Source organism: Urocitellus parryii, chromosome X, assembly GCF_045843805.1.
Source record: "Urocitellus parryii isolate mUroPar1 chromosome X, mUroPar1.hap1, whole genome shotgun sequence".
Classification (NCBI taxonomy): Eukaryota; Metazoa; Chordata; class Mammalia; order Rodentia; family Sciuridae; genus Urocitellus; species Urocitellus parryii.
Genome location: NC_135547.1, coordinates 26,636,232 through 26,659,810, shown reverse-complemented (window position 1 = coordinate 26,659,810; position 23,579 = coordinate 26,636,232). Strand labels below are relative to the sequence as shown.

The window sequence follows — 23,579 nt, the reverse complement described above, 5'->3', positions numbered from 1 at the left end:
TGCCTCTACTAAGTGGCTGTTTCATGAAGGCAGATTTAAGTTGAATATAAGGAAGAAATTATTAATGGAGCAATCCAAAGATGAAATGGGTTTTCTTGAGAGGTATTTTAGCTTCTTTTTATTGAAAGGGTCTAAACAAAGTAGAGATGACAAACTACTATCACTTTTGTGCTAGAGAAATGTGTGTGTGTGTGTGTGTGTGTGTGTGTAAAATTTTAACATGAGAAGCAAATCCCTTAGGGAAACCAAGACCTGAACTATTGCACAGAATAAAGAACCTGTCTTTAAAAGTCTTCAGAAAATGTGTTTTTGAAACTTCTTTAGGTTTAATTGCATGATTTTATAAGCTTCTTTATTATCTTATTCTATATCTCACTGTTATGGTTTGGACATGAGGTGTCCCCGAAAAGCTCACATTTGAAACAATAAGGATGGTTTAGAGGTGAAATGATTGGGTTATAAGAGCCTTAACCTAATCAGTGAATTAATCCCCTAATAGGGATTGACTAGGTGGTGACTGAAGTCTGGTAGGGTGTGGCAGGGGAAAGTGGGTCGCTGGAAGAGTGCCTCTGGAGGATATATTTTGTATCTGGTGAGTCAACTCTCTTTCTACTTTCTGATCTTCATGTGAGCTGCTTCCCTTGTCACACTATTCTTCCATGATGTTCTGTTTCATCCCTGGCCCTAAGGTATAGAGTCAGCCACCTATGGAGTGAGACCTCTAAATTGTGAACCCTCAAATAAGTTTTTCCTCCTTAAAATTGTTCTTGTCAGGTCTTTTGGTCAACAGCAGCAAAAAAAGCTGGCTGAAACACCTACACTGAAAGGAAGCATTAAGATGTGTATTAAAGCACTAAGTTGTATATTTATGGATAAAATCTGCTGGAAACAGCCAAAGGGTTATTATAGGCTTAAATAACATAAAATATTGTTTCTCTAGGCAGATTTCTAATGACAATTATATCATTGACTTTTCCTTTTCTTCCTTGTTCAGCTAGTGAGTGACCAACCAGAGGAAATAAATGAATGGCAACCAACAAATATTAAATTATTTCTTAGGTCAGGTGAAAGAAGCTTAATTGGGGATACTTTGAATTGGCAGGGTTGAGGATGGAAGAATCTACAGTCTTCTAATTTTTGAAATGTCAAGGGGCATCTGTAATTGTTCAATGTGGCCAAAATATTGAATAAAAAGATAGCAGAGAAGGAAATATGACAGGGAATCCATTAGAACCAAACTTTATGTCCTTCCAAAATATCATCAAACATTGGGTTGAGAACTACCCATCTGTGCATCTCAATACAAGTGAAACCGATACAAGTGAAACCATATGAGACATGTAAGAAGACACTGAAATATAAACCTGAATTCAATTTTATGGATAAGGAAATAGAAGACAGAGTAATTAAGTTTCATAATATATAATCTGACAAGGGTCAAGATCTAGAAAGTTCTCTATCCTTTTTTTTTTGTTATAACCTGTTAATAATATTGTCCTTCCATTTACAACTTTGAATATAAGCAACAATACAATGACTCTATTAGTATGTGTTTCCAAGGAAACAGATGATTCAACCAAGTAAAATGACTAATGTGCATGGGGCAGGGAGCATTTAAATTAACTGATTTTAATAACAACAACAAAACTGGTACAGAATGAAGTTTCTACCTAAACACAATAGAAACTAAATAAGTATTAAGGTTCTTAAGATATCATGGTCTTATTAAATCAACTTATTTCTCCCTAGGAAACAAATCTGAAAATATTATAAAGCAAATATATAAATCCACCAATATATGAAAGATTCAGTGTACACATATAAGCCACTGATCAGGATACATGCTTTAAAAAAACAGTGAATCTAATAAGAACTATATTAGTTTCTGGGTAAACATGACAACTAATGTATGCTGACATAAACTAGTTTGATGGTTTTGATTATAGCCAAATAGGGAGTTACCTGTCAATTAGGTCAAAATGATCACACATATTCAATCAGTTTTTTTCTCTCATGGCCAATCACAGGAATGTTGGAATAGAGAAGGGAGAATTGCTTTTCTCTTTGAACTTACTGCAGGAGATCTTAACTATGACAGCACTTGGGTGGGGATTCAAGGGAGGGAAAAACACAACCCTGTAAATCATTATGTGCGATTTTGGGTGATGTGTATTTTCTGAAAGGGCCTATATCCTTAAATAGATTCTCAAAGAAGTCTGAGACCAACAACAACAACAACAACAAAATAAACTTCTTTAAAAGATCCTAATTCAAAAAACCAGCTAATGAGACTTATGCTCAGTGAGAGATCTTTCATGTAGGAGTTTGTGGTGTGTACATGCCTATGTATTTGAAGATCTGTGACAATGAGAGAAAACAGTGTTGTAGAGTAAGAATGCATAGAGGCATTGGACAAGACTTCAGTCAGAAACTAATTTTTCTTTATACTGAGGAAATAACTTTACAATTAAGGTTCAAGATATTCTATTTCATACTTTAAATGACTTTGTGTTGAAGGTCATAAGGTACTTTGGACTAAAATGCAAATTTGTGAACTGTTAAGGATCCTTGACCACGAGAGAATCTCATCAATGAATGACAATTGCTCCACCTTATATAAATTTACATTTAAATTACAAAGGAAAAGACTAAAGTTAGCTGGGGCTTTTTTATATTATTTTTTATATTTTACTATCTTTAATTTTAATATCTTTCCTTTGAGGAGTTAGCTACATAAGGACTAGATATAAAGGCTTTGTAGGGTGAGCTATTTAAGCTCAGTAAGACAAAGTCTTTGTCTACCTGACAACCAATATCTGCATGACTGGAAATGTTCAGATGTTGAATGAATTGTTCAGTGCTCCCATCCATGTTTGGAATCATGTAGACAGAACACCCACCGGGTTTTCAAAACAATGTAGAATGTTGTACAAATCATTTCCATATCCAGACATACAATTATTTTGGCCTTCCTGTTGACTTTCCAGTAAGTAGGTGCCCAAAGAATTGGAAATGACAAGTCCCTAGGACATCTTGAGGTACTTGAACCCTTGATTAGGGTAGGGCACTATGAATTAGTACTTCTCTATACTCTCTGGATGTGCTTTGTCTTTATAAAGTCTTAACTTTACAGTCTATTTTTATTAGCCAAGGGATTTAACAGCTTTCTTCCCTATGACAGCGTTTGCAATTATAATTAAGAAAAGTATTAAAACTGGAGTGAATTAATGTGAAAAATGGATGGGGGCTTGGGACTAGAAGATTTCCCCAGCTAGGTGTGAAGGAATAACTCAGTCTGAGAAAAGGGAGGTAGGTTTCTTAGCAAGCATAAGAATCTGAAAAATATCAAGGAATATCCTTATAAATTCAAATTTCCATGCTAGCGTGAACATAAGTATTAAATGAAAATGACAGGAGGCTTCTCATGTATTTTGACAGGCCTTCACAGTTCTCTGTACATACAAGTTGCTCTATTGATGGGTCTGCTTTCCCAGTCACTATTTTGGAGGTAATTGAGGAGATGTCTGAGGTAAAAATTGTTTGATGGTATAGTTCATAGGATAGCATCAAAATCTTCTGGAATATCGAGAAACTGTTAGTTTAAATTTCCAGAGGCATAAATCAGTGATAGAGCAGTCATAATCAATTAGAAGGAAAGCTCTACCAATTTACCCAGGGAGAGGAATCAGATTTGTCTATCCCTAACAAGATGGGGGTATATGTTTCTCTTTTCTTAGACTCTAAAAGACATATATTGTGTCTTATAGCCTCAGAAAGGGTAAAAATAAGATGATTAGGCCACGGTCTACTTAGTTGTAATCTTTATGTAAACTTGAGGATACAGAACATCAAAAGATATGAATTCCTTACAAAAGGTGTCAAAATTCTTTTTAGTCTCGAGAAATCTAAGGGTGAATGTTTTGCTCATCGTGGAGTTGAGCTTTTAAAGATAAAAACCTAGCTCTTTCCTTATCAGGCCATGAAAAAAACAGACTACCATTTCATTCTTTATTAAAGGACCACTTCAAAAGATTGGACCCAGAGAATTTAGAAAGTTTAGCTTTTGGACATGGTGATACTTCTACTTGCCAAAATGGAATAGATATTTTTATTAGTCTTCATAGGAACCAGCAATGTGGGTTGGTGACTTACCTGAGCACTTGAAAGTATTGAGATCAATGTCAGTGACAGCAGAGTACATAGGAAAGGCACCACATACAGGTATGTCAACACTTCCTGGTTCTTCAAAGCAGTGCTCAAAGGTTCCTTCAAATAGGAGGACTGGGCACTTTGTCTATTGTTCCTATTCCCGCATCTTAACTCAGTGCTACAATACAGGCAACTGCATTTTCTGCTCCTTCTGGCAATATATTGTCTCTTCATGTTATCTTAGACTTGCTTTTCCTTTATCCGCTAAGCAAACATAGAGATTAGAAGAGACTTACCTTAATTCCAAAATACTAACGGAGTTTCCCGAGGGAAATATTCGCCTTACAAAATTGAAGTCACCAACATACACACTGCCATCAGGGCCAGAAGCTAAGGCAACAGGAGCAAAGAGTTTGTTGTTGTGGGCTGGACCATTGCAGTTGGTGCAAGCTACACTCCTTTGGTGTCCATTACCCATTATGGTTGATATGACTGGGGGCTGCTGGGAAATGAACATATTTTCTCCATTTCCTTTATGTATGATTCCTAGACACAAGGAAAAAAAATTAAAAAAAAAAAACAATTACCACAAAATAATTTCAGCTACATTTAAATTCCTCAGCTACATTTAAATTCCTCTCTCATTGTTCAAAACAGGAAGGAGCTTTGGCCTGGCATAAAAAAAAATCTGAGAGTGAAACAAATTGCCTTGGTTTTGTTTAACTGCACAACTACAACAATGCATCTCAGTTTGCCTATCTGTGAAGTGGAGAAATACAATGAGACCCTTTAATGCTGATTCTGAATACCTCAATAAGGCATTCAATGACTAACTTTTAGTGATTGCCTGTTCACTGTGGGCTTTGTGCATCATCTATGGCTAATTTTTCATCTCTGGCCAGCTTTCTACTGATGCTGGCACACACCTGTCTGATTTCAAATTACCTTCACTACGAAACTGGTTTTTGAAAGGAGAATATCAGTCAATTTTAATATTAACCTCAGCAAAACACAATCAGGAAGGTAATCTACTTTTGTGAAAAAGTAAAGAAATTCTACTGCTAGAATGCACTTCAAAGATACATGAAAGGGACTTGAATTTTCCACTCTTTTGGACCATATCTCACTATCATCAGTGCAGGAAATACAGATACTGACTTATGAAAATGCTTTGCAGTCATTTTGTTTGGGCAATCTCATCCATACCCAGAGTTTTAACTTTCATCTCTGTATGTCCCAAATTTATCTTGTCCAGAATTATTACCTGGAATGCAATTTCCTACTAGATCTCTTTATTTGGATGCCCCACAGGTACCTCAAACTTGAAAAGTTTCAAACTGAACTCATTATTTTTCTGTAGCCCCTACCAAATCCTGCTCTTCTTCTCATGTTCCTTACAAATCTATGAGTGGTATTTCTGTCATGTAGTTACTTAAATTGGAAATCTGAGCATCACCATGACTCATTTTTTCCTCTCATTCTCCAAACCTAATTAATTACTAACTCCCGTGGAGCCTATCATCTAAAATGTATTAAAGTTATTTTTTTCTTCCCTATTACTACTATTAGGGCTTTAGTTCAATTTTTCTTAACTTCTTGGTCTCCTGGTCTGCATTTCCAAACCATTCTTTACACTACTGTCATAGAGATTATTTCAGTCTGTGGCTTCAAATCTTTCAATAGTTCCATATCCCCTCCAGGATAAGGGCCACAGTCCTTACTGTTAAGGCATACAAAGTCTTTCATGGTTTGGCCCTTGTCTACTTCTTCAGGCTCTTCTCTCATTACATTCTCATTTGTATCTTCAGATTCAGCCATAGAAAACTATTTACAGTTACATCCATACATTTCATTTCCTTCCTGCTTTTGTACATGTCATTCCCTTTATCCCTTTATCCTGAATGTCCCCCTCATCTTCTCTGCTTGGGGAACTTTTTTTTTTTTTTTTTTGGTACCAGGGATTGAACTCAGAGGCACTCAACCACCGAGCCACATCCCCAGCCCTATTTTGTATTTTATTTAGAGACAGGATCTCACTGAGTTGCTTGGGGCCTTGCTAAGTTGCTGAGGCTGACCTTGAACTCGCAATTTTTCTGCCTCAGCCTGCCATGCCACTGGAATTACAGGCATGGGCCATCATGCCTGGCTGCTTGCGGGAACTTCTACTTCCTTCAAAGCTCAGCTCAAATCTGCCCCAGTGCTCTATCCAGGCAGAGTTAGTCACTCCCTTCTCTGTGCGCCCATAGGTTGTTTTCTGTTGCTCTATTATAACACTTACCACATTGTATGATACAGTTTTCATTACTTCTCTATCTTCCCCATTAGAACATGAATGAGCTCCTTGAAGGCAGACCCTCTGTCTTACTCCTTTCTGTATTTTAGTGCCAATCCCTGTGGCCAAGTCATTATAAGTGCTCAGTAAATGTTGAAAATAGGCTTTGAGTCTCTTGTAGTTTCCTTGTCCAAATCCCAATGATTTTGCAAACCCGCTGAGCCTGGGCAGAAAATCCAAGGAACAAGTACTGCTGTGCTAAATAGCTTAAGTCAGCCCAGAATGAGCCAGGGCAGGTAAAACATCCATGTTGTGAGAAGGCATGCCAATGTGTCAGACCAACGTAACTGACAGCAAATAAATGAATGCAGTTATACTGTACAGCCCTATTTTTTCTCCCTTGCCCCCTGCTATCTATCTCCTCAGAGTGCCTGTTACTCTCCCTAAACATTTCCTGAAATTTCTTCCTCAGTTTTTCCCCCCAACTTTTTTTGTTCCACAGACCTATGACAGAAGCTGTTGATCACTGTGAAGTAGAAACATTGCTGGTAAAAATAAGAGGGCAAAACATGCATACCATGGCACCAATATATACTTGGAAGGGGCCTTCCAGGAAACAGAAATCCTGTCTATCCTATGGTCTTTGTATTTCAAATTTCGGTAACTTTACTCTCCCTCCCAGGGTGATTTCTAGCTACTTTTCAACATCTGATTGGCAAAAGCAGCTGTGAATTTATACCCTAACAAACTGCTCTTTTATTACAGAACTATGAGATATCTTGAAGACCACTAATTTCTTATTATTTTATTAATAACTTTTTAGTTACTAAGGAAACTTCTCACTAAAAATAGTTAATTAAGTAAGACTAATAGGATTGAATTTCATTTCCCCAAAAAACATTTAATTGCATTGTGATCAATATTGCAATTTAAATGAACAGGAGTAAGTGAATGAGAATTGGAATGACAGATGCACAACATTGTTGAAATCTCCTAATGATTGCTAACTGAATATCCTACCAATGAGACTATGATATGTTCTTTAATAAATGAGGAAACCACTGTTTAGTATTTTCGTATTTTAGCAATGCACTATAAGGTATATTATTCAAAAATATTTTCAATTATTGGCTTGGAAATACCAGATTTGCTATTAACATCTATTTTCACAGGTAGATCTCCATTTTTTATATCAATATAACGGTATAGTTAACAATTACCCTCAAAATGACATGTTATTACCAGGCTCCTGGCAATTTAAAAACTAAAGATGGCTATTCTAACACATTCTTCTAAGCCTGCAATTCTAAAACTCCCCTTTTCGATTAGAAAGCCTAGTACTCCATCAAAAAAGAAGAATGATTAAAGGAAATAAAACATAAGGCAATGTACTTTCTGATTACATCTCAACAATTGATGTCTTGCTTTCATGCAAGGTACTAAAGTGCCCATGTACTGAAATTACCATTCCTGTTTAAAGCTGAAGCAATCAAAACGAAAATGGGCAAACCCCTTTTGTATTGCCCTGGAAAAATAGATCATTTTGAAAGGTGTTTTTGTTGTTTCAAGAATCTGTTTAACCTTCCATTACATAGAACCAGGCCATACCATCTAGCAACAATGATTTAACACCAATTCTTCTGCAAAAGTTTGCTCTGAAAATATTTTGTTTATGTTCCTTGAAATCTTGATCAATTACTGCTGCCTCCCTTCCAGTTTCTTCTGCCACACATGCTCATTTTGAAAACAGAATCAAATGATCCTAGGACAACACACATTATTTATATGAAGGCCAACTTCCTGCTAAGGATTGGGTGTCTTGTTTATAGTCAACAATGAAACTCCACTGGATGAGGCCTACTGCACATTTCCCCTCCTAAGCTTTCCTTTTCTTTGCCTAAAAGCTAAGTGTGTTGTGTAATAAGGTAAGCACACTTTTAAACACACTATTCATACCCTCCTGCTACCTTGCTCAGAACTTCTTTTGAAGCTTATAAATAAGTCTGAAATAAAAATTCCCCTTGGAAGCCAGTGGGTGGTGCTTTATGCTGATTTCAAAGAAAAAACCATTTTTCAGACTTATGAACAACAAGGGACACAATACATATTTTTCCTACTACTTGACTGAGAGGATATAAACACAAACTGGGAGATATGCCAGTGTGATCAATGGGAGTTTACTTCCTCTCCCAGTAAAAGCATTTGTCGACAAACTACTGGTCTATCTTGGAGGCTAAGTTAAAGGAAATTCTTTACCCATTTCAGACAGATGACAATGCCCAGTTAAGTACCCTGAATTGTTCTTTCTAATCATTTTTAACACTCAGTTTGTAGGAAACACTGGGGAATATGTTTGATTAAAAAATACTAAACAAGTAGCTAAGCTCTGTAAGTAGATGATTCATGTGCACATTTTCTCAGAATTAAAAAAAACTAAGTATTCTTGAAGGGAATGAATATGCATTCTCTATAATCACTAACGGTATATTTTGAGGGAATGATGTTGAAAAACACATGTTCTTAGTGTTTTTATCTCAGTGAAAGTAGGATCTATCTATCTATTGGGCATAATATTTGGAAACAATTCTCAACAACCAATGGTTAATTGTCAGGTAAATATAATTGCTGCAACTGAAATGACAAATGGTCTGAAAACACTGCCTACTGGAAACTACCCACTGCATAATGATTTGGGAGCCAAAGAAAAATTGGAGAATAGAATGGCAGCAGACATCCAATCTAATTATAGGTGTCTTTTTAACCAGTGAGAGGAAATTGGAGGAAGATAGATTCTTGTTTCTAATCTACTATCTGTCTCAGATCAAAAAAGCAGGGTGCCTAAAGAGTTAGGCTTTTTACAGAGAGTGGGGGGGATTTGGAAAGATAGTGCTTTGCCTTAATCAGTCAGAAAAGACCATCTGACCTGAGGGGGAAAGAGCATTGCTTTCTAAATTGATGTTCCCAAAGCTGCTCCCTCACACTTATCATTCCTGCTTCTAAGACTGCCTTTGTGGGTGGGATTTAGACTTCAGAAACATACTAAAAGGGGTGTTCATGTCCAAGGTCAGACTGAAAAGCAGTGTCAGAGCTGGCTTCAGATCTGTTTCTGGCAAGTGTGACCAGTTCTTGGTTAGAAACACAATACCTTTACAAATGAGATGATAAAAAGAACTAATGTTCCTTTTAAAAAAAGTATCAAAAGCAAAGTTTCTTTCTCAGGAAAAATTATCAGAAAGGTAGGGATAGAAATCAGATTCAGTGGGGATGTAGGTAAGCACAAGAGAGCTGTTTGGTGAGATAAAATATTCTAAAACTTGGTTTTGGTGCTGGTAGCAAAATTACAGATTTACTAAAAATCTGTACACTTAAAATGGGTGAAATTTATGGTGTATAAACCATATTTCAATAAAGCTGCTAGAAATCTCTCAGAAGTAATCTGGTACCTGTTACCTAAAAACTAATTAGGGGTGGAGGGAACACATGGGCTGAAATCAGGTGGCCCCTAAAGCCGACTTTCAGAATGGCTTCCCTCTGTTCTAGAGTCTGTGTGAAACAAATGATAAGAAGATACAGGACGGGAAGCACACAGCTGGGGGCTAGCTCGATTGAGGTCATTTCCCACTTTGTGTTTAATGTCAATGACAGGCATTTGAAAGAGACAATCCATATATGCCAATAAAAGTGAGTGGAAAAGAAACGGCTGCTTAAAATGTCAAACTCTTTCAAATCAAAACAAAAAAACTAATAATTTAATAAGTGGCATCTGCCCTTTCGTTTTTGTACTTTTAGAACTGTGGCTCTCCTTTTGACAACAAAAAAGTTGACATTTTCTATCTGCCTGAATCTTGGCTGTTAAAAAATAATAAACATTTGGAAATGGAATTTGGACTCTTCTTTGAGGAGGGGAAGGAGGTACAATGGAGGCATACAGCAATGGTCTCGTTCACCTTCAGTGTCTCACACTGGGGCTATGACCAGTGGTCTTATTGTATCTTGAAGCAAGTCTGGTTAGCTTTGCCAATCAAACTTTCCCAACCTATGTGGCTGGATAGCGTGGCCAATTTGACTATGGTGCAAATGAAGGTAAAATCATGGGCATGATTGCAAAAAGGATCTCTTAGCCTTACAAGATAACTAAGCTGTTTTATAAGGGTAAAATGAATACAAGGATGACTGGGAGGAAGAGTGTAGCTAACTGAAAACATTCTTATTCTCACTTTCTGGAAAAATAACCTGATATACACATCTTACTACAGTACATGTTTGCTCAGAATCTGCCTCTTTAGATGGAAAGGAATATGACTCCATGTGAAAACTTCTAAATAGATGCTCTTAGGAAAGCTGGATGGAAATACCAATGACTGCTTTCTTAGTAGGATGCAAAAGTAATTTGGATGAAGGAGTTAAAACCAGGGTAACAAAATCATTCTGCTTGGGAGAAGCAGGGGCTCAGGGACTGCATGTGGTCCCTTCTCCTGATTATAAAGTAGGAGGAAGTAACAGCAGGAAAAGTAGTCCAAAGAAAGGAGAGACTAAAGATGAGAGTATTCTGATTCCTGCATACTAACACTAATTCAAAATCAAATTATAGGACTTGAAAGGAAATTTATTAACTTGGTCATCTGTATGTGGTGTTCTTAAGGTATTCTTTCTTTTGTAGTTTTCCAAGTTTTGTGCAATGAATATATATATTAAATAGCATTAGAAAAACAGTATTACTACAAGTTGAAAAAGCTGCTTACCACTTTGAGGATTCAAAATGTGATGCTTATTCAAGGACCAGCCACCTAGGTTAGAAGCATCCATTTCAAAACCCTGTAAAATGACTGTCCTTTGCTCCCAGAGAATAAAGTCAGGGCACGTCTCATATTCATATCCAACAGACACTGCAAACAAAGAGTTAAGAGCACATTAGAAAATTGTAAAACATTTGTTCATGTTCACACTGGTTGATAATTTTGTGGTTATTGCATTTAGTACTGAATTCTGATGTGAGTTAAAATTTGATGGCAAATGCCTTTCAACTAGCATGGTACACCTAGCATAGTATTAGTTACTCAAAAGTGATCAGTCAGTGTACACTGGATAAGTATATGGAGGCAAAAGTGAATGGATGCTGTCATTAGGCATATACATAAGTTTATGGATATTAAGTTTTATTCTGGACTTTGGGTTGGATCTGTGCTTATAAAACCGAAGAGAAGCTCTCTGCAGTATTAAGCTGTGGTAGTATAATTTCTTTCTACCTTTGTAGATGAAGTGCAGGGAAAGCTGTTTTCTTACCTCTCTAGAGTACAAAATGTATTGGGTCACTTTTACAATAACTGACTACACATACAACTAATAAAAATTGATTTGCCAATTTTATATTTTTCCTGTGCTAACTGTTAGTTTGCTGAGAAGACTGAGTTTGCTTAGAGTTCTGCAAGCATAAATTTCACTTGGTGTGCATTATGTTGTGGTTTCTGCATATAGCTAACCAATGGGACATCACCCAACATTTGGCATCAATTCCTATGAAGCACAGATGTTGTGCATTAAACTTGGAACCCTGGTATGCCACTAAAATGGGAAGTGCAGAATGTGATATCTTGGGTATTTCTGCTCCACTGAAATATGTATAGCCAAAATATACCAAGTCCTACCCATTTTCCCAGTTGGTAAACCTGCTTACCTGTTGGACTCCCAGATTTCTGTTTCTTGAATTTATGCTTTCTTTCCTCATAATATTCTAAGCCTGAATGTACTGGCTCATTTCACTGCCTATCCCAAAGCTGCTTACCCCTTTCTGGCAGCTTAAAATGGTCTCAGTTGGTCTGTCATCTGCCACTGCTTTTGAGTACCTGCCTTTACCTGACTCTTTAAATGCCCATGGAGAGATCAGTACTTCTTTTGTCATTTAATTATGAAAACTGATAATGAAAACAGGTGCTTAAACAATACCAGCACAATAAGTCCAAAAAATTAAAAAGAATGTAGCAAATTAGTTGTGGGTTTTGGCATGAGGTGAAGGGAACAATGGTAATTTTAGTCAAAATGATTTGTGTGTGTGCATGTGCATGTGTGTGTATGAGGTTACATGCACAGATAAGCCAAAAATCATTTATGAGTGTGAATACACAACTCTCCAACTTTGTGGACCATATGAGGCCAATTTTAAATCACAGATTGACTTCTTTTTGCTCTTTACTCCTTCCAAATTTATAGGATGGATCAGGGTGGTCTTCAGAGGGGTGGCCCTTGTGTAGAAGAGCTCCACAAGTGGCTTAATGCTCTGCTGTCACCATCTTGAAACCCTTAGTACTTTTTAGACAAAAGGTTCTATATTTTCATTTCCATTTCACTGGGGCCCATAAATTATGTAGCCAGTCAGTCCTTATGGAGATGTATTTCTATCAACCATCAACTAATGAAGATTTATGGAACGAAAACTCATTTGAATATTATTCTCAACCAAGCATTATTAGCAAAGAAGATCAGTGAGGAGAGGGATAATACTGATCATAAAATGGGAAAATATTCGAAGTGGAAATTATTTTGGGATCATCCATGAAACGCTGTTCTTCATTAATGTGGGTGGAAAGAGGATCTCAGAGGTAAAAATAATCTCAGAGATAATCTAGTTCAGGTCACACTTGTGGAACAAATAAATGCCATTTACAATCTCCCCAAAATATCATCATAGCCCCTATAATTTCTAAAACAGCTCAAAATAATTGGTTTTAGGCTAAGAGACAGAGAAGGCTTCAACTTTTAGATCTGCCATTAATTACCCATTGTGGGCTCAGGATAATTATTCTTCATCTCTCGGAGTTTTTTCTCATTTGGTAGGAAAGTGAGGACAGAGTGGCTAGAATTGGTGGTTCTTTGACATTTTTGGGTTAGGAAGCACTTCATTCTGAATCTGGTGAACGAAATAGCCATTCTTCCTTGAAAACGGCAAATGCACACAAAATTATGTGTGTAATTCTGGGGGGGGGGGCTCACTGACTTCCTGAAATCCAAATAAAAATCTCATATTAAAGACCTCTGTACTAGAAAATGTTTTTATCCTCCATGTAGCACTAATACTCTATGATTCTAAGCTGCATTCCTTTTAAATTATGTTGGTAAGTTCAAGTTGAGAATCAAACTCCAAATCCAAGTAGAACATGGTAGCTCATGTTGGAAAAGTCAGGTGGTTAGAGAGCATACCAATGGCCACGTTGGTGTGTAGAATAACATGATTTCTGCTTCTCTTGCCAACATTTAAAAGTCTTGATTAATAAATAATCACAACAACAATTACAAGTTCCCTTAAAGCCATCATCTCCTTCCCCACAGTATGCCTGGCAATTACGGGATCTGCCTTCTATATGCTGTAAGCCTGGTGAGCTCCCCTAGAATTCCTTCTCCGGAAGGTGATTGCACAGTTTTGCAAATAAGTAGTGTGCCCTGGTGACCTCTGATGGTGGTTTGGAGCCTGCTTTCTCCCTCTCAGTAATAGTTAAAGATCATTCCAACTCTGCAGCAGGAAATGCTTACATAAAGCATCAATTAAAGAGTTCTCAATGAAATGGTAATGAGACATACATAGCCTTTTCACCTCCTCCTATTTGCTCTCTGAATTGCTCTCTAGTCCACAACAAAAATGTGCATTGGCTGCAAACCCCACACTTATATTACTTTTTTCTCCCCAGTCACAGCAAACAGCAACAAGGCATCCACTTAATAAGTTCCCTCTAATTTTTATTAGATTTACTTTCTCCTGAGAAAACTCTATGAACTAATAAAGTTATAATTTATACTTAAGACTTGTTCAAAATTCCAACTGACTTTAATGAGAATGGCAGTGTGTTGGAGTATTTTTGTATGTGGCTCCTTGCTCAGAGTAACAAGGCAAGGTTTCTTTCTGACAGCAGCCCACTTTAACATAATCCTGGAACGTACATTCAGCTTATGAGAAGGCAGAAGTTTCACCCCACGGAGCTGAGCTGCTCTCCAAATGCAAAGGAACTGGCAAATACAGTAGCAACTAATCCTAGACTTCTTCTCACGGAGGCTGACTGCAATGTACTAAACGCCTACTCTTTTTTTTTTCATATAATTAAATATGGAGGAAAAAGGGTTATACTGGGGTTGGTGAGCTGAGCCTTGATACTACACTCAGATACTGTGATAGCTGAGCTTCAGCTAAGTAAGCAGAGTGGACCAGTACCATTTCTCAGGCAGCCTGTTGTCTATCACATCTGATAATCAACATAGCATAGCATAGGGCACGAACTTAGTCCCTGATACTTTAGAGTGGGGACAAATAAGACTAGTGTAATAGGAAGGAAAAATGATTCATCAACATTTCAGAAGAACTGTGGAAATTGAATAGACTGTCAGTTAGCAGGGGTAGGGAAGAAGGAGTCCTGGGCAATACAGCCCAGGGGCTGGCATAGGGAGTCATGCTGGTGTGCATATATTGGGAAGGAAGTTGAGAAAGAGTCATTAATATGGAAGAACACTTTCTCTGAGCCATGTAACCACGTCTCTTGTGATATGGATAATTTCATCTAGAGTTCTATCTTCCTGTATTCTCTTCCTCACCTCCACACAGATACTAATGGAATATTCCTTAATATATCATTTAAAAAAATTGCAGCCATAGATGGACAACATGCCTGTATTTTATTTATTTTTATGTGGTGTTGAGGATCGAACCCAGTGCCTAATACATGCAAGGCAAGCGTTCTGCCACTGAGTTACAACCCCGGCCCACATATATAATTTTTTCAGAGGCTCTGTCATCTGGTCATAGAACTGCACATCTCACTTCACTATTAGTCACTTTGCAAGCATTATGCTTGTTTACAAAGAAAACTGAGTGAAATACTGTGTAGGTTGTTCCCAAAAGCCATCTGACATGGGAAAAATAACTCTGAATGTGCATTCTACTTATCAGAATAGCAGCAATTGTATGGCATGGGGACTGCAAGAAGGCTGAGGGCCACAGTGTCCTAACAACCAGTTTATGTATAAGGGCTTGGATAAGAGATTGACATTAAGTTGCCAAGGTAAAGATGCCATGCAATGAAAAGCTGATATGTGAAATATGACATGATTAAGCAGATGATTTTCAATAGCTTCAGGCTAAGGTTTCAGAATTCATAATGGTTGCATTTATGAAGGCAATATATAATTAAAAGTAGTCTGATAGTGTGAGAAATTTACATGTTACCTTCATGAACTGGAGGTACATTTAAAAATAATTCCACGACATTGAAAGGGTAAGTAACAAGGTGAAAATCTTTTTCTCCAAAAGGAGTCATTGAATAGGGCAGTAAATATTTCCCATTCTTTGAAAATACAAGATTAATACAAAAACAAAAGCAACAACAGAAGAAAAAGACCTAAAGAACCAAATAAAAGACAAGGCAATAATAGACCAAGTTTATGTACATAAAATGCTATCTATTAAAAACAAGTGTCAAAGTTTTTTTTTCTATTTTTTTTCTATTCTCTTGTGATTTTCATAGGCTAGGATGATCCTAGAGGCTCTTCAATTTGACGCAGTGCCCAATGACCTGAAATACTTTGTTTATCTATTATTCCTAGCTTACTAAGAGTGTCAGCATCAGGTGTTAAATTTTTATCAAGTACCTTTTTAGCATTTATGAAGATATTCACATATTCTCTTCTTCCATGTATTAAAATAGTGAGTTATAGCAATAGATTTCTGGATGTTGTACCATTTTTGTGGTCTTAAATTAAACTCTACCTTCTTCTGATGTATTATCCTTTCAGTGAATCACTGGATTTGATTTGGTAATCCTTTACTTAGGATTTTGTTATGGTTTGGATATGAGGTGTCCTCTAAAAGCTCCTGTGTTAATGCAGAAATGTTCAGAGGTTAAATGATTGGATTACAAGAGCTATAATTTAAACAGTCCATCCTAGTTTGAATGGACTAACTGGATGATAATTCTGGGAAGGAGGGGCATGGATAGAGGAGGTGGGGCACTAGAAGCATGCCTTGAGGATTATATATTTTGTCCCTGGCTCTTCCTGTGTTTGCTCTGCTTCCTCCTCTGCCTTCTCCTCTGCCACACAGCTCTGTCATGATGTTCTCCCTCATCTTGGGTCCAGAGCAGTGAAATTGGCCAATAATGGAATGAACCTCTGAAACTGTGAGACCCCAAACCCTGTTCTTCCTCTAAGTTTTTCTTTTCAGGTACTTGTGATTAAAAAAATGACTTCCACAGATCTTTACCCTAACCAATTACAAAAATAAGGGCTAAACAGGATATTGTCAAGAGTAAGAGAGTTGAATGAAAAGAAAATATACATGGGAAAAAAAATAAAAATCATTCAGGAGAGTAGCAACATTTTTGCCAAGAGATCCTGCACACAGAACCCAAATATCATGAAATTGTTTTCTGGATGCTTTGTCCAAACCTGTCTGGATAAAAGCCAACCTGGATGGCCAATTTGCCATGGAAGGTAGAGTGATGTGCTGGCTCATGTATACATTTCTGAGTGCCCTTGCGTACCTGTGTACTTTCTTCCTGGCAGGCTCACTACCCCATTGTCAGGCAAAGCAAAGGGGTCACCTTGGGCCTCTGACTGTATTTATTTGTTTATTCAGTCATTCAATAAAAGTACAATATTTACTGAGTATCTACTATTGATAGGCACTGTGTAGGGCATTGGGGATGTGAGGATGGTCAAGATGTAGTAGGACAGCAATATCCCAGGTGGAATTTACATTCTAGTGGAAAAAAAATTTTTAAAAACCCCATGTACACATATACAAATAAATTGTGATAAATGTTATATGGAAAATGTAGAGTACTATACGACAGCTTAACAAAGGGATTTAGATTGGATGGGGGGGTGAGGGAAAATCTTTTTATGGGAGAAGGGGCTTACCTCATGAAGTGTAGCAATACTACATCACCTGCAAGGGAAATGTTCCAAGAACCCCCACAGGATTCCTGAAATGGTGCATAGTATTGAACTCTATATACAGTGTATTTTCCTGTGTACCCTGCAGTGCTGCCACACAGGAGCAGTTAATCTGTCCTTCCATGTTTTATGCCTTGGTATCTCCTTTGCATTATTACTCTGACACTTTGTGCTATGTAGTGTATTAGTAGCCTGGGAAAAGATAAAACCTCAAAATTCAAAATAAAGATCCTACTGAATACATATTGCTTTTACACCATTGTAAAGTTGAAAAATTGTAAGTCAAATTCATGAATTGGGGAAGAGCATTGTAGGCAAAGAGCGGCATGTGTGAAGGTCTTGAGACTTGGTATCTTTGGGAAATTTAAACAGTCAGGGTGGCTAGAGCATCAGTTTCTTTCTACTGCTTCAAAAATAAGTGAAAAACAATAATTCACCCTACCTCCATCCATGAAAAATTAAAAAATAAAACAAAAGATCACTGCCCTCTAGCAGTATTTAGGCATTTTTCTTTGGATAGGGGTTTAGGAAATAAGCTCACTTCAAAAATGGACTGGCTATATTTAGAAATGATGTGATTAATGAAAGGGGTGCAGTGTTATAGAAGAAAGAATAGTGCTGCTACTAAATGACTCGACATGATGTTGTCTTGTTGAGTTAACAGCATCTCCATTTACTCTCAAAAAATATCTGGTTTGAATGATAATATATGGTTACCCAATCCTGAAGGGTTATCTCCATAATACCCTCTGATAGGTAGGTGGAAGGAACTTCGATGCTGAAGTGGAAAATAAGTTATATGGTTTGATAAATCATTTAATTTTTTCTCTTGGTTCTAGCATCTTACCAATGGCTTTCAATGTTTCATGTCTAATACAACAGACACTAGTATAGCAGTATGTATAAATGTGGATGTGTAACCGGTGTGAATCTGCAATCTGTATACTTGGTAAAAATGGGAGTTCATAACCCACTTGAATCAAATGTATGAAATATGATATGTCAAGAACTTTGTAATGTTTTGAACAACCAATAAAAAAAGAAAGTCATGATATGAAACACAATTTGTTAATTGTGGTCCAGTATATACATAGATAATTAAACAATGTTTTCCAAAACAATACTCTCTTGATAGAAGCACTTTCAGATATTTTCCATTCTATTCTGTTCTGTTCATTTTTGTTCCATTACATTCTATTCCATTATGTAAAAAAAATGCTAGTTGACTCAATAAATAGGTTTCACAATCTACTAATGAGTGTGAACTGCAGTTTGAAATGGGCAGAGACCACTTGTTTATCAGTATTTGTCAGGCCCGTTTGAAAATGTTAGCAGGGCCCAGGCTTTTGGAGGTCCTAGTATAACTTATCAGAAATGTTAAAATGGATACAACTCACATCTCACATTAAACATATTTCTTATGTAAGTATGAAAACTGAGTTGCCGTTATCAACCTGACATAATATTCAATTTTGCACACTTACCATTTATTAACATTGGTTTTCTAGTTTTCCTTTTATATTTTGGTACAAATAAATTTGTTTTTTAGGTTGCAAACATTTAGTAGGTCCTTGAAATACTCATATCCTTGGTCCTGTGCCTATAAAATTGAGTAGATAAAATAGCCCTGCTCTCAGCTAACAATTATGAATTTGTGAGTGAAGAAAAATGATGAAAGAATATTTTCTCTGCTAGCTTCACTGACAGAAAGCCACTGGGGTGTTGAATTGAATATTTGATAAGGTGGGTTGGTCACTTTGGTGAGGAGAGGCAGTAGTAAAAGGCATGAGAGACTTGACTTGAAATCCCTGTTCTGTTTAAGACTTGAGGCATGTCACTTGCTCTTTCTGAACCTCAGTTTTCCCCTCTGTAAAATGAAGACCATATTAATCCTGCCATGCCTACAAGGCAGGAATGTTATACGGATTAAAGTGAGATAATGTATGTGAAAGTACTTTGCAAATTGTAAAGCACTACCCATTTATTATTAAAATATTCAATGGATGCTATTTTTGTGGCTGCCCAGCCTGCTTAGGTTTTACTGAAGGGAAATTTATGAACACTAAAACATCATTCTCAGGAATGTTTTGTGTGCACAAAGCAACCGTAGCTTAGCACCTATTACTATTAATGTTCCCCTGTTTCTCTCTAACACGATTTAGACAGACTCCTATGCGTTGTGAACCTTTAGGAAGTCTAGTTCTCCCAGAAACACCACTCTTCTTGCCAAACTACTGTACTAAATAATTATGCAATTGTTGTTGCCAATAACCTTGAAGAAAAATAGAATTGTTTATAGCAGTGCTACTAAAGGCGAATGGCTGATTTCCTGAACTTCCAGGACTCCAAACCACTGCAATTTAATTTAATTAAAATGAAGACCAGGCAGAATGCATTATTACACATTGATAATGTATGCAGACACAGGCGGACATAGGGAATTATTTTGACAAAATTCACATAATGGATGCAGATCAGAGGCCCTGAACAAGCCAGTTTGTCAAATTAAATAAGCCATCTCTAGAATTTTAACAGCACCATGAACTTAACAATAATGACTTTTTTACATTGTTTTGCAAGCAGCAGAGTTGGGAAAGAAACTAAATAAAATACAATGATTTCCAGACACTGTACCTTGTTTAGAGTCACAGAATAAAACACTAAGGCCAAATGATTTTAAATGCTCACATGGAGTTTTTAGCAGGGGAGCCTCATTTGTGTATTAGACAACAAAATCTTTAAGCTGGATGAACTAGTGATTGTGGCTTTTGTACTGGAACCCTGGGGTGATTTTACTCTTCTTCTACTTGATCGATATTGTACTTGAATTAATCAATCTTATCAGTTGCCATTGATACTTTACCATGGAAGGAGTTCACACAACCCCTGTTGATAATTTATTCACTCTGGTAATATCCCAACTGCATAGTCTGTTTCAGTACAAAAAAAAGATGGGATATTCTAGGATGTCAAGCACTCCTTTTCTCATTTTGGCTGTCCTTCAACACTTTATTCTTCTTTTGTGACATTCTAGTCCTTAGAAATCACACCAATTCTCCACAGCTGAGCTATGTGGGAAACAATATTCCCACATTTCAAACTAAACAGACATTTCAACTTAGATATTTGCTATCATTTCAAATTCAGCTTCTTTAAATTTGAACCCCTCTTTGTCCATCACCTAGAAATGGATGGGTCAAGATTCATATTTAAATGTTATGAGAAAAAAGAATAGTGGAAACTTTTCTACCATAATCTTAACCAAAATCCTTGCTATAACTGGGATTAAGTTGATGTTTGTATTAGTTTCCTATTGCTGCTGAAAGGCTTCACACTATCAAGTTGAGGAGGTCAGAAGTTTCAAAGGGGTGTCAATAAGCAAAAATCAAGGGCCAGGGCTGTAGCTCAGTGGTAGAGCACTTGCCTAGCATGTGTGAGGCACTAGCTTCAATCTTCAGCACCACATAAAAATAAACAAACAAAATAAAGGTATTGTGTCCAAAAAAAAAAAATAAAAGCAAAATGAAGATGTCAGTAGGGCTGTTTTTTTTTTTTTCCCCAGAGTCTCTAAGAGAAAAAAAAAAATATTTCTTTGCCTTTTCCAGTTTCTAGTGGCCACCCATATTCCTTGTTTTGTGGCTCCCATCCCCTATTTTTAAAGCCAGTAGTGTTGTATCTCTCTGCTTTTCTTCCATAGTTATATCCTCTTGTAAATCTGACCTCCTCTTCTGTCTCTCTCTTCCACTTTAAAGGAGTCTTGGGATGATTTGGGGCCTACTCAGATAAACTAGGATAATCTCCAATCTCAAATCTAATGCTGATTAGCAATCTTAATTTCATCTGCAATCTTTTTTTTGTTTGTTTTCTTTTCTTTTTCTTTAGTATTGGGGATGGAGCCCAGGGCTTCACACATGCTAGGTAAGTACTCAACCACTGAGCTATATCTCCAGCTCATCTGCAATCTTAATTCTCTTTTGGCATGCAACATAACTTATTCATAGGTTACAAGGATGGACATTTTTAGGGCAGTGGGCTACTATTTTTCCTACTGAATAGCTATACTTAAATTTTGAACTTAAAACAATCTGAGAAGTGTCATGTATAGCACCATTGTTAATATCTGGTGGAAAATTTAGTCTATCTCCACCTATATCAGTTAAGTGACTATAAAACATTTCGAGGAGTACAAATACATGTTTGCTTATTTGTTCAGAGTCAATCATAGATATTAAGATATCAACTTAATGGTCACATATTTGATACGTTTGTCTCTAGCTATTTATCACTTGAAATTTCTATTGCCATCTTCAGAATGGTAAATTCATCCTGCCACCTGTTCAAAATGCTTTACCATTGTCAGAAAATTCTCTTAGTCTCCATGGAGATGGTGATGAAGACTAGGTAGTAAATAAAATCCATTTAACCATTAATTCATTAATTCATGATTAAGGTACCAGGGACATTTTCTACAAGGCAAATAATCTATATTTCAGCCTAGGTAGTACTTGTGCAATTATTTTGTCTGTTTTACTCAGGAACTTTGCCAGTTTTCTTTTTATACCCTAAAAATATGTCTATCAAGTGTATAGAAAAACATTTTAAACTCCTGCTTTGGCTATTTCTGAGTGGGTCCATTATATTTTGCTTTTATTACTTTATTAGCTTTAAAAAGAAAACCAGCAACATATATTTTAACATTTTAATCAAGGCCATTTTATAGTCAGAATGCTTGAGAACATTTTGAGCAGGAACACAATTTTAGAAATAAGAAGTAAATGAATACCCATAGGCAAACAATAGGAATGGAGTTTTCACTATCCTATGTCCATACCAGAAAGTCTTTGTTTATGTCTGTAGTTTAGAAGTTTACTCAATTATCCATAGACATATTAGAGACTAAGTCATTGAGGGTGGTTATCTAGAATAAGGAGGAAGATTTAGAATCTTTAGCACTGGAGGTATTTATAAGAAGAGATGTAATACATCTTATGTATAAAGTGAGGTTGATTAAAGAGTGCAGCCACTTTGGGAAAACAGTTTGGTAGTTCTTCAGTAATTTAAACATAGAATTACCATATAACCCAGTAGTTTCACTTCTAAATACATACTCCAAAGAACTGAAAACAGGTATTGAAATACTTTTTTTAAAAAAATATTTTTTTAGACATTGATGGGCCTTTATTTTGTTCATTCATTTATATGTGGTGCTAAGAATCGAACCCAGTGCTTCACACATGCTAGGCAAGTGCTCTACCACTGAGCCACAACCCCAGTCCCTGAAATAAATACTTTGATACAAATGTTTGTGGTAGCACTATTCAAAATAGCCAAAAGGTTAAAAAAAAGTCTCAATGTCCAAGAGTTGATAAATGGGCAAACAAATGGCACATCCATACAAAACAGTTGTTGTTCAATCTCAAAAATGAATGAAATATAGAATATGCTATCAGATGGATAAGCCTTGGGAATGCTTAGTCAAGTGAAAGAAGCCAGATACACACAAATATACCCCATATATTATGATACTGTTTGTTTAGGAAATCCAGAATAGGTAAATCTATAAAGATAGAAAGGAGATTAGTAGATTCTAGGGCTGAGGGGTGGCAAAGGAGTGACTGCTAATATGTATGGGGTTACTCTGTACAGTGGTGGAGAAAATTTTCTGGAATCAGATATTGGTGATGGTTGTACAACCTTGTGAATCGTACCAAATTGTACACATTGAATAGGTGAACTTTGTGGTATGCAAATTATATCTCAATAATGCTATTATATAAAAAAGTTCCATTGCATTTATGTAAGCTTTAGCAAGAAATGACTGCTAGATATGTACTACTCAACTTTTCACAAGGACATTGGGTAACTTTGTAAGTGTTATAACTTAAGAAAAAAGGTAAACAAAACAAATATACATCCCCCGTGCCAGCAAGGTTCTAAGGAGGCTCATAAAGAATTAGAAGACAAAGACTTACAGAGGAGAACTGAGAGGAATTGGGATTATTCTGCCTAGTGAAGCAAATGCTACAAAATAATATCCTGGAAAGGAGAACATGAGGCTGAATGTACATCAGAGTCCCATATCAGTATTTGCTGCACAGATTTTGAATGAAGGTGTGGACACAGTTAAGGGAATCCACTGGGAGGCCTTCTGTGCTTTCAGGAGCAAGAGGAGGGATGATGGTATAGAAGAATTAAGAGAGCATGGAGATGTACAGTATGAGCTGCT

At 36.6% G+C, this 23,579-nt stretch overlaps 1 protein-coding gene across 3 annotated transcripts in view; it reads right to left on the bottom strand.

The window, feature by feature from the left end:
• Tenm1 (teneurin transmembrane protein 1) overlaps positions 1-23,579 on the bottom strand; it is a 556,980-nt gene that overhangs the window by 103,243 nt on the left and 430,158 nt on the right. For all 3 annotated transcript variants that reach the window (XM_077793578.1, XM_077793579.1, XM_077793580.1), the window contains exons 19-20: positions 11,164-11,307; positions 4,446-4,695 (exon numbers count right to left, since the gene is read on the bottom strand). In XM_077793578.1, coding sequence (XP_077649704.1) covers positions 4,446-4,695; positions 11,164-11,307 — 394 coding nt within the window. The remainder of the gene's footprint in view (positions 1-4,445; positions 4,696-11,163; positions 11,308-23,579) is intronic.